Source organism: Ascaphus truei, chromosome 3, assembly GCF_040206685.1.
Source record: "Ascaphus truei isolate aAscTru1 chromosome 3, aAscTru1.hap1, whole genome shotgun sequence".
Classification (NCBI taxonomy): domain Eukaryota; kingdom Metazoa; phylum Chordata; class Amphibia; order Anura; family Ascaphidae; genus Ascaphus; species Ascaphus truei.
In genome coordinates, this window is record NC_134485.1 from 268,366,400 (window position 1) to 268,379,524 (window position 13,125).

The 13,125-nt window shown below is 39.6% G+C and overlaps 1 protein-coding gene across 2 annotated transcripts in view; it reads left to right on the forward strand.

The window, feature by feature from the left end:
• FGF14 (fibroblast growth factor 14) overlaps positions 1–13,125 on the forward strand; it is a 782,690-nt gene that overhangs the window by 577,963 nt on the left and 191,602 nt on the right. For both annotated transcript variants that reach the window (XM_075590760.1, XM_075590761.1), the window contains exon 3: positions 2,052–2,155. In XM_075590760.1, coding sequence (XP_075446875.1) covers positions 2,052–2,155 — 104 coding nt within the window. The remainder of the gene's footprint in view (positions 1–2,051; positions 2,156–13,125) is intronic.

Consider the following 13,125-nt stretch of genomic DNA (forward strand, 5'->3'; position numbering starts at 1 on the left):
TAAAGCTTTGCTATTGCAAGAAGCAGTAATGGTTAGATTCATTAAACAACAGGAATCGATTTATGACATGCATTGCAATTCATTACATATTCAATAAACACGGTTAGATCAACAATAATTGCAATCATTATCACAAAGCTGGAAATAATATATTTTCAGACTTTTATTTGGATTTAAGTAGAAGTATATATGCAGAAATATTACGAAAGAAATGCTCACGTGAGCCTAACGTTTCAGTGATACTGTACCCATGCAATCTGTTGAATTCAAATAGTGCATTCAATCCATATTTTATCATTTGACACTCACTTAACATGACTATTTTGGCATATGAGACCAATGTCTAAAAAACGAATGTATTCCCAAGAGTGTTGCATTGGGATAAAAATATAGCCAAGTCAATTAAATCATGTCCCTGCCTAATGCTCTGTCGAGCCCTTGTTAATATGCTTACGGTAATGCCACCTTCCACTTGCTTGTGAAGTTTTCAGAACCATTTCAATGAGTGAGCTGAAATCTTCCCAAACAATGGGAAGGGGATATCACAGCATATTGATTAGAATGGTCTGTCACTGCTTCAATGTCTCTTTTGATCTCTGCTTTGTTCCACGTTACCTCTTTCCTCATTTTTTCTTTTGTAAATTGATTTTACATGTTTCTTTATCCTTCCTCTCTTTTTTGCTGTCTTTGTATTTTCCCAGCGTCTCTCCGATACGGGTTTTTTTTGTGCTGACATTTGTTTACGTGTGTCATCTTTCAAGATTATATTTTGAAATAACAAGCCCATAAGCACAAGCCTAAAGAACAGGATGAAAATGAACCGTGATTTGAGTTTTGTGAATTCATGGCTTAACCATAGATTCTAATTTGCTAACTCATTTGCATTTCCCAGTGATACCTGAATAAGGAAAAAAGTTTTAGCATTAGTGATCAATATCACAAATTGTTAAGCTCGTATGACAGCAATATTCAAGTTCCTTGAATCTTGCTCTGCTTCATTTTTCTATAAATATTCACAGACTTCAAGCAAATTGGGTAAACCATCCAATATTTTGTGATAATGATCCCACTGGCTGTTTTTATGTTGATACAGATACAACATATCACAACAATTAAAACCCCATAGTATCAGGAGCAGTAGGAACTTCCAGCAACATATATGCAGAAACGAGATATGTTCAGCTATTTTCTTCTATAGAAGGAGTAATGATTCTTTCCGTTCCAGTTTTTATAACTGATTATATTACAAACATATATGGCACATTACATAATTCTATATACTGTACTATAACACGAATAGCATTGTTTAACTACTGAAGTCTTTGTATTGCATTTCAGCAGCATGCTAAACACTAATCACACAAAGGTCTAAATCAGGCATACATTTCAAGAGTAAACATAATCCCTAACACAACATCTGATGTTAGTGCCAAACCATTTATGCATTGATTTTACAAATGCATTTCCTAAATAAAAAAAAATAAAAAAAGAATGATGATAGTATTTTGATTTTCACTTGTCATCTAATGAGAGATTGAATTTTAGGAAAAAATAATTTTGATAGTTTTTTTTTTAATCTACTTACTGTGACATATATTTTGAGCACCGAGATGACTTAAAGTGCCCTTTTTAATCTGCATGTTATGGCACCTTTTAAGGCGTTAGGGCAGAGGTTCTCAACTCCAGTCCTCAAGATCCTCCAACAGGTTACGTTATAAGGATTTCTCTGCTTCAGCACAGGTGGCTCAGTCGAATACTGACCCACCTATGCTGAAGCAGGGACTGGTTGAGTGACCTAGCAAGGGTATCTTGAAAACCTGACCTGTTGGGGTTCTTGAGGACTGGAGCTGAGAACCCCTGCATTAGGGGATCATCTTATTGCAATCTCCCCCATGCCTTTTGATCCACCTCCTGGCACTTTGAATGCAGCCACTCCAAAATATTGTTTTATGGATTTCTTGCCCTAGCACGTTAAAAGGCACAAAAATGGCTGCTACATCTGTATATTTATAGAAATATCACATTTAATTTTATTCACTTTATTTTTACAGCATTATTCAACCTCATACCAGTGGGTCTTCGTGTTGTTGCAATCCAAGGTGTAAAGACAGGGTTGTATATAGCAATGAATGGAGAAGGGTACCTGTACACATCAGTGAGTATTATACTTTAAAACTATAATATCTTGACATGTACAATGTGAAGAAACAATGTAGAAGTAGGATATATTTATGTTATAAGTGTACTGAGTTCATAGGTTTAGGCATCAATTCTAAAGTATGTTAGTTATTATTATTAAAAAAACAAAAAAACAATTCCCTATACCTAAAGTCCTATTACAATTTTAGCTAAATATTTGTTATTGCAAATATTGGTTTGGAGTACTGTGACTGAAATATCGTGTCTTTAAGAGCAGAAATGTGTGTTGACTTTTCCACATTAAATATGAACATGCTGTTCTGTTAGTGACAATTCATATAATTATATACATGTGGCCTCATTTTCTTTTTTTGTCCTTATGCACAAAAAAGCCCAGAGAATAATGAAGCACTGGTGGGCTACAAATTACAATGAGAGTGTGAAAAAACTTCTGTTACCCTTTCCATGACTGCTCATTAAAATGTGCTTCATAAGTATTGGTAGTGCTGCTATAGAGGTCATTTCGTATTACTTATTGGTGTGTAGACTATCAAGAAAATGGAGTTGGTACATGGAAAAAAAACTATGGTGACAAAATATGAATGTACATGTATATCTTATTTTTCATAACCACCCTGCTCCATTTGTCATAAATTTACATTAATTTATTTAGTACATTTATATACTTTCTTCTAAAATAAATGTATAATTTAATTCAAACTTCTGGTCAATACATGTTAAGCCTGCCATCATGTCAAAGTAGAGCCTTACAACAGGGGTGTCTATCTTGACGTGAGAAACACACACACAGACACACACACACACTGTAAATTAACTAAATAGTTTTTCATATTGGATGTGCATTGTGGCTTCTTTGATTATTGTTGTAAACCTAGAGATAATTGTCCTTAAATAAGTTTAAATGTGAGGTCACTTTCACAGTAGCACTCTAGTCGGTACTATTTAAGATATAATACTATGGATTTGGATTTTTGAGCTCGCTAAGATTATGTATTCCTATCTCTAGGTGTACAGTAATCTCCAAGAAGATTTCATATAAAACACATGGATTTTCATACATTTTAATCATATGACAACAAGTCGAATGAATGAGGCAGAGAACTGTGTACAGCACATTTAAAGCAGAGAAAGAAGCGTAGAACAACTATATAACTTTTGACGGTGTCATAGATACTAAATTAATAAAGTTAGAAACAAATACATGCCATTGTGCTGTTGAACTGATAGTTTAATGTTAGAAGTGACTTATGGCAGAGTTCTTTTGATTGTGAGAAAACTGTGAGCAATGAGGCAGCTAAATTAAAGCTTCCGAGTATTTGATATTTTTATCACAACTCCTGCTATTCACCAAATCTGTGTTTAATCAGCGAGGCATCTCTGCAGTAGGATATCTTACATTCAAAGTTACCAGTGGCCTGTTTAATGCCATATCTTCATGCACTAAGATCACACTCTAAAGGTTCACTCATTCCTACCTGTGGAAACTGCATTTTCACTACACATTAAACACGTTACCTCATCATAGAATTTGAACAGCTGCACTTTTGGAAAGAGTGATTGTACGTTGTAATTTTGTTTTCTCTTTGTACCTTAAAAGTGCGCTGAATACATTCAAGACACACAGATGTAGCAGATGTTATCGTACCCACTTGCGCGCTTTCTTGGATGAAATAGCATGTTAGCCCTGCCCCCTTTTCACACATGGCTGATTCAAGACAATTGGCACTTCTCCCGCTGGCGTGTTGTTTAAGTCCTGCAGCAACATGCCAGTGAGCGCAATAATATTTGCTATGTGAACTTTTATTGATTATTCACCATTCAATTTAAGGAACTTAAATCTACTGTGCATTGTTCACTTTACCAAATCTACATGAACTATGCATGTTTATCACATAATATCACTTAACATTGATAAACAACCCACTAAATCTGAACATTTAATGGTATAAGTGGGACTGCGTGTTTGTGTCATTTGCACAGGAACCATTTTTTTGTGTGTAACTTCAGTAGTTAGTGAGATGTGTCAATACAGTATTCTCATAAAACATCGCTGGGCTAGGATATATTCAAGATAGTGATTCTTATGTCAATCTGTGCAACTCTTTATGATTTTGCATTGTCATAAATGTTATGTGTCAACTATATATACTCAATAATGTGACAAAGAAGAAAGAGAATCAGGATAGAGTACTTTGTCAATTGTCCTGTCTGGCACTATATAAAACAGCACCTTAAAGGCTTTACATTGCATATTGCATCATATTTCATCGAACTTAGAGATATGGTGTTTGCATTTCACTACACTTACTGCTACAATTGAGCATATCAATCTTTTGGTGGCCTGAAGAAAAGCTTAATATTTGTCCTCTATGTATGACAAGCTTTCAAAAGTTAAGTTCGGAGAAACTGATGATCAGTGTCAACAGCGAAAGGAAAAAATGGTATAAAGTGTCTCTTAGAGGCTTCTAAACAAGGTGATGCGAATGACTTATGGTTTATGGTTGTCTAAAGGAAATTATATCACAAGAAAGCAATATTGCCCTAAAGATGGAACGGTTTGTGTTCTAAAAAGAGTATATGCTATGTAATTCCAAACTTTTCCTTGCACAATATAACAATTTCAGCATTTCTTCAATACCACTGAGTTAAGCAGCGTTTCCTACTTTTGTATTACAATCAACTTGTCTTAGTAAATAGAGTATAAATATGATTTATTCCCACACATAACTCTGAAAGCTAATGTCTAACAAGTACAGAAACGATGTACTATACAATTTACCAATGATGATGCATAGTTGGAAGGCTTGTTATTGAGTAATCCCTCCCACTTTAGTCTTGCTCTACTATCTACTCATATGGAAGACACAACTGTTACTCGCTATGAAGGTATGATTTAAAACAAAAATCCTATGTAATATGCTTTTTGATGTTCAATTCTTTTCCTGTTGCATGTGCTTTTAAAGATTCTACTTAACACTGTACATTCACATTACCCCCTGTTTTCCTTTTAGGAGAGTTCTTATCATCTCCTTTTTTATGTCATTATTCCAAACAAGTGCTTAGCTGCCTAAATACAAACATTCATAAACACTGCTATTATTAAGGTTGGGCTATGCTCGTCTCCTAAACCACCACACACAGCGCTGAAAGGAGACACATTTCCCAACTATCATAAACAAATCCTAAAAAGAGCAAACACTATAATTGTGTTACATAGTTACATAGTAGATGAGGTTGAAAAAAGACTTCCGTCCATCAAGTTCAACCTATGCTAAATTTAGACAACAGATATTTTATCATATATCTATACTTATTGATCCAGAGGAAGGCAAACAAAACCCCAGAGTCATATCATCCAATGATATCTCATAAGGGGAAAAATAAATTCCTTCCTGACTCCAAGAATTGGCAATCGGATTAATCCCTGGATCAACTTCCTTCCCATGTATACTTATTTGGTATATCCCTGTATACCTTTCCTATCTAAAAAGATGTCCAACCTTTTTTTGAACAAATCTATTGTATCTGCCATCACGGTCTCCATGGGTAATGAATTCCACATTTTAACTGCCCTTACTGTAAAGAACCCTTTCCTTGGTTGCTGGTGAAATCTCCTTTCCTCCAACCTTAAGGGATGCTCCTGAGTCCTTTGTTCTGCACCGTGTTGGTGCAGAACATATTAACTCACAAAATGGTGGCATGCGACAAATCTTATAAGGAAACAGAAAGGATATCTAGACGTCCATATGTTTTATTTGAACTTCAACAGTAAATGTTTTTTTCTGCTGCCAAGATCGTAGTCTATTATGATATTTCTGGAATTAACGAAAAATGTCAATGTCTGTTATGTGGAGGTGAGTTTGTGATTTGTACACTCACCAATAGCCCTCAGTGGGTAAAAGCTTCAGCACTGAGGGGTCTCTCTTGACATTTAAAATGCGTCACAGTGCTGATTGCCACTATTTCTATAAGCCCACATAATTGACTTGTCTGGGAAGCACAACTTGTAGCCACAGGGAAGAATACAGCACTGCAGATAACAATGTTCAGAAGCCGAATAAGATGATGGTAATCATTATTATTCAGGCAGCTTTCTAATACACCTTGCAATCAAAGTCAAATGAAAAACATAGCTGGCTTTCCCCGAGAGTCACTGTTTTTGCTATTGGATGCTTGAAATTCAGAACATATAACATATGTAATTCTTTTACAAAAAGCCCAAAACATGTAATGATTTATTAACTAAATTCTGCAGTTCGGCAAAGTATAGTTATAGTACTGTAGCATGAAATGCAGTATTGCACAAAACTGTGATGGTTAATATTATCATTTTAATAGAGCATTAACAGTGTACTCAAGCTAATTCTAAAATACACTGCTAGAACATCTTTCTGTCTTTTCTCTATGTACGTTTTGGAATAAAGCTTAAAGAAGGGATGCATGACATTCTATATGGGCCTTTATTAGGACTAATAATATGGTGTTCTGATATTAAGGGCCATATTTATTCTTCCAGTGCTAAAAAGGATTTTGTGGGATAACACCACTTATCAGCCTGTTATTTTCTCTTTTTATTTTTTTTGTGTAAGTAAAATGATAACAATATGGAACAAGTGGTGCTAAGATGTGGGTGTTTATGATAGAAGCTTTGCTTTTAAATGTAACCCACAAAAACCCATATAGCATGTTTTTTTCTCAGAATGGTTTTAGTGTTTTTATTTGAAACTGAAGCAAATCTACTTGAGAAAGTGACACAATATGTTTAATTCAATTATGGTCTTTATTTATTTTGTTTACCACAAGTACAGTAAGTGTGAATGCAACTTTATTTTGTGTGAATTCAGTAAAACACAGGACGTTCATATGCTGAATGTACTGTAGCATATTGCAACTTGTTCCAGCTACAGATGCAGCCACGAGTATCCAAACACTTGCCTGGGAAAATCTGGGGCAATCTCCCAGTAATGCTGCAACATTTCTGTGACATTTCTACAAACAGACTAATGGCCCATCGGATTAACATGGCGGGGGTTCCTGCAGTCTCATGCAGTTTGAATTGGACTGCCAGGGACCCCCGCTGTGTTAATCCGATGGGCCATTAGTCTGTCTGCAAAAATGTCACAGAAATGTTGCAGCATTACTGGGAGATTGCCCCAGATTTTCAAATGCAAGTGATCGGATACTCGTGGCTGCATCTTATGAAAAAAACACAACACAGAATGCTACAGGCACAATTTATTATGGCTCTAGGCATTTACGTTTATGAAGTAAAGAGATGAGGTCCATTCCATCAAAGTATCATTGTTACAAGTCTTCTAAAGTGTTAAATAAATACTATTGCAAAACAAAATGGTTAATTATCATTTAGACATCCTTGATTGAAATTGCCACTTAGAGAAATTCGCAAAAATTGTCAATCAAAAATCAGAACAATTTTAGTACAAGTGGAATAGAAAAAAACCCAGGAGATATTCAGGATCAATCTACTGACAAAATGTCTACGATTTTCAGCCTATTAGTTGTTTAGGGGTGTGACTAATGTGAGTAATTAATATTAAATTGACTGTAGAGTAGTTATTTGATGAAGGATACAATAATTTTCCAAAGTCACTTGGGAGCTCCCCATTACATTGCCAGTTGCTTTGCACTTGTTCCTTGTTTAATAAAGCCTGGATATTAATTCTTATTTTTCCCTACCTATTTTGTCCTAGTTTTACTGTCATCTGTACTGAATATAGAGAATGAAAAAGTTGTATTTAGCAGTGAAACATTATCTAAATGCTTTACAGCAAAGTTATTCCTTTGCATGTTCAATTAACAGCTTACTTAGAGATCTTCAACACGTGGCAATCAGAAAAGGATTCAGATACACTGAGGTTACATACAGTACTTTATATAGTGATATCATACAAATAGTGTTTTAGTCAAGTTATTGATCTGGGCTAACACAAAATTACAAATACAAACTGTAGTTGTATTATTATTAGAGAACAAGTACCTTGAGAAAACAGGACTACTCAGGAAAGTGAGACCTACTCTCTCCTCTGTCATCTTCTGTGTACAGTATTTCACCTGCCTCTTCTGAAAGCTCCTCCTGCCCAAAGAACACTGCATAGTCACACTACTACGCACAAGTTTAATATTCAGTTACACAGTTATCCCTAATTACAGCAGCGGTCATCTATTACTCTTATACTGTACAAGTAGCCTACTCAAATACTGTAAAATCTTAGAAATAGGATTTTGTGGGCATTTATCAAAAATCCTATAGCTGCAAAACTTAGGCAGAAACACTGCATCAGAATAATAAAACGAGAAAATTCTACTAGTTTCAATGAGAATGTTTTTCCTAACTACATCTGGTGCTGTTAGTTGCCACAGTTTTGCAGCTTTGAGATTTTGATAAATGCCCCATTTTGACTCTTACTTAAGTACATAGAGCAACCACATTTTTAATAGCAGCAGCAGAATCAGCACACAGCAGCAGCAGCAGCATATAGCAGCAGCACACAACAGTAGCAGCAGCACAAAGCTGCAGTACACAACAGCAGCAGCACACTTCAGCAGCACACCACTTCCCCTCTAAGGTGACGGCACCTGTGTCGGCTCCTGCATGCTTGCCTGATGGTCTGGCAGCACGTGCATGAGTGCAAGCCACGTTCTGCGGACTCTGCTGGAGCAGCAGGGATAAAATCAAGCTTGCAACGAAGGGGTGGGGGAGCATGGCGGGGACACAACCATGACGTCACACGGCTGGTTCGCCCTCATTGGCTGAACCGCCGCCGTGACCAATGCTCGGCCGCCACGCCAAAAGATAAAAATCTTGTCTTTTGGCAAGGCGGTCACGCATCGCGGCTTGTGCACACACGCACACCGACTGGAGCCTGTCCCATAGAGCGCTGTGCCTTGTGTGCGGCCGTAGCGCGCGCTGCAGTGGCCACTGGGGACTTACCCTATGGCTGCAGCCATGTTCAGGGAGACGTTGTGGAGGCGTGCGTGGCGCGTTAACAATGCCTTAAAGCAATGATCGCAGCTGTGGACCGCGTGTGCGACAGTGTGGTGCTCGAGCAATCAGTTAAATTCCACGGCGCAATGGCCAGGTCACGTGAGCGGTTCGCCCAATGAGGGCGAACCAGCTCCGTTATATCACGGCCACACCCCAGACATGCCTCCCCATCGTGTCTAGACTGGCCACAAAAAGGTCCCGCTAAATCTCGTGTAACGTCACGCGCATGGATGCGAGCGGGCGGTCACCATGGACACAGCCTAACTACTAATAGGAAAGACGTACACACACACATACATTCCCAGCACGCTCAAACTCCAACATCCACCCCATTATACTGTATACATATATTTATGTCAATAAGAGTGCTACTGAGCATGGCCAATGTATACAAACAAAAGACAGGGGTGCCCAATGCTACATCCAATTGACAAAACATATAAAGTAATAAGTATAAAGTTTAAATACTTCAATAATAATATTTACTTGGTTATATAGTTAGACCCTTTGGCCAAAGCATCATAAGCCGGCATACCACGTCAAGGAAAACCAAAATGAATGCAGGTCCTATACTAAACTGTGAACCCTTCCTTTTCCCTCTGTACGAGGGGAAGCAACCACAGTGAGTCTTGTCCATTCAGGAAAGGATCCTTCTTGTGGCATCGCTGGATATACTGTGCTGAAGTTGAGTCTCTTGAAAATATCGATTTTAAGACTCCCCCTGGGACAAAAGGCTTGTTTAATTTTGAAACAATGTGAGTGCACATTTCTAGGGAGTTTTAGTACATGCTCCTGGTATCAGACAGTATTGCACTATTTGTGTTTTCTCTTTTTTTTAATGTTTTTATCAGTTATCTTGCGCTACCTGAATCTTTGCATCAAAACTACTACTAAGGACCAAGAAGGAATGTCCAATGAGGGTTGAGCAGCATTGTACTGGTTGTTTGGTTTATTTTATTATAACCTCACAATATATCTACCGGTAGCCCTGTTCACCCCCCCCACCCCCGCACTCCCCCTCTGGGAGATCTACATGCTACTACTTGATCTGTGTGGTGCTTTACCTGTTGGTTCAGGAGACTGAGAGCGATCTGCATTATATTGAGACCAGGACAGGCTTTTTATCTCCTTCTTCTTAGTTGGTACTGTGAGCCTCCAGCTGTAGTGGGGTCCAGGGTATCCCGGAGATCAGCTCTAACCACTGCATACTTATTCCACTCTGCCCAAGAACTGACACTCAGGCAGGTGAAAGATGAAAAAAAGTCTTTTATTGGCAGCATCATGTACACAGCCACTGCAGCTCTTCTTACAGCGCTGTATGATATCTGAAGTTCCAGACTTCGGAGGGTGTGCGTACCCCGATAGTAGGGGGTGTTGAGTCTTGATGTTCTCTAGGCCTAAGCCTGGAGTGGGCCAGCTCATCTTCGCAATGGGAGAGACTGACAGCCCGTGCTCTCTCCTTTCTCCTCAGAGCAAGACTAACTAAGTTTGATAATCCCACTTGGAAGTCTCTGGAAGGGGCCGGCTCATGGACTGTACCTATCCCTGATAGGCTTAATCAGGCCATGAGTCACCACCTTACTTCCATCACTTACAAGTGACACATAAGGGGGGTCAATGGCCCATAGATTAACCTATTAATGCCCTGAATTTACAAGGGGCTTACATAACAGATGCACTATGGGGGAAAGAAAGGTATTATGGGACATTCCCTGTTACATACCCATTGATTGTTCGCTTCCAATATTATTTAGCCTATCCTCTATGGAAATTAGCATGTTTTCATTTAGCTATACACTGTTACGGGAGCGCCGCGTGAATATCTGCTCATATCTGTGTCACACAAGTGTGCTTGGAAGAAAGCAGTGAAGTGTTTGAGTATAACTGAGAACATAACAGTCATACCATCATATCATATTATATCTACATGAATACATTCATGTAAAAATGTCAACAATGACCATGCAGACCAGAATTGTAGAAGTCAGCTGCAGGTATTCTCCTGTAGAATTGACTCCATAAGGCTTCGTCCAAGTGGCCACAGCTGAGCGCGCGACGGCGTGCGTGCCACACAAAAGGTACAGCCCTCAATGGGGCAGGCCCCAGTCAGCGTCTGTGTGTGGGCGCACAAGGCGCGATGCGCGACCGCCTTTGCCAAAAATACAAGATTTTTGTCTTTTGGTGCTGCGGACGTGCATTGGCCACGTCACAGCGGCAGTTCAGCCGCGTGACATCATTGCCGCTCCCCTGCCATGCCCCCGCCACACCTCTCCATCACAATCTCCTGCTCTTTACCACAGACCACAGCTCACACTGGTGCACGCGCCGCAAGGCTCTCTGACGCGCACGTGCACGCAGTGACTGGGGCCATAGATTACCACTTCGACACCTTGGATAGTGAGAAAAAAAGGCACAGAAGCGCACCAAGGGTAAAGATTTATGTATTAAACATAATAAAACAATTGTAAGTAGTAACTTACATGTAAGGTATAATTAATCCAGTAGTGAGAGGTACAGGGACATCTGACACAGGTTGATGCGGAACCCAGGGGTAGTCGCCGAGGCTCACAGATCAGTCCCACGTGCTGGGACCAACTGGCTTGGCAATACTCAGATGTTACTTCCGGGATGTGTCCTCTCGCGTTGCCCGCAAGGAGTAGTCCACTGCAATCGCCGTATCTCTACAGCTACAAACTACCCCCGTTTGGAGTTAGCCAGATGAAGGCAGCTCAAAGCTCCGTGAAAGGGTTGTGTGAGCTGAGCAACTGAGTGTCTGTCCTGTAGAAGATTGACTCCGCAACCCTTTTCACACACTCTGGTGCTTCATCAGACAGATGAACAGAGCACCAGAGTGTGTGAAACCTGTTGCGGAGTCAATCTTGTACAGGACAGACACAGTTGTTCAGCTGACACAACCCTTTCACGGAGCTTTGAGCTGCCTTCATCTGGCTAACTCCAAACGGGGGTAGTTTGTAGATGTAGAGATACGGCGATTGCGGTGGACTACTCCTTGCGGGCAACGCGAGAGGACGCAACCCGGAAGTAACATCTGAGTATTGCCGAGGCAGTTGGTCCCAGCGCGCGGGACTGATCTGTGAGCCTCGGCGTCTACCCTTGGGTTCCGCATCAACCTGTGTCAGATGTCCCTGTACCTCTCACTACTGGATTAATTATACCTTACATGTAAGTTACTACTTACAATTGTTTTATTATGTTTAATACATAAATCTTTACTCTTGGTGCGCTTCTTTGCCATTTTTTCTTGCATGATCACCCGCGTTGGAGCCCTTCCGCAGCGGATGTTGGTGAAGGATGGGTGCCTTCACGTTACAGCAGCAGCAAAAGGCGAGCGTAGATCTACTTCAAGATCTTCATTTTAGGAAGCATGAGCGCGGATTGACTGACTGACACTTACCTTGGAGAGTGAACCTGTGCGCACCTCTCTCAACCTATTTGACTTTCAGCATCGTGCCATATACCAGGGGGGCGCAAAGTGGGGTTGCAAGTTTTTTCGGCGGGGAGGGGTGGCAGTTGCAGAGGTAGTGCACTCTTCTACAAGGCATTTAAACTAAATGAGGGGGGATCGTGTGAGGCTTCTGCAACATCAACTAACCTTGACTCTGCCGGCATCAGGATTCATCTCAATGGCAACGCATCAAGGTAAGGGGGGCGTGAGCTCCAGAGGAGGCAAGTCAGGGGGGCACAGCAGCAAAAGTGTGCTCTCCACTGCCATATAGTATTCCTTCTTACGTAAAGTATAGTTTCGTTTCGAATATAAAATGTAATTTAGCTTTTCACTCTAGTAAAGGGATACTGTACTATGCTAGTAATAATAACAACAATACAATGATAGTTATTAATATTATACTTATTATCACCATCATCATCATCATCATCATCATCAACATCTCTTTACTTCAAAATGAAGTTAAAATGTTTTTTGTTAAAGGAGCAATCTA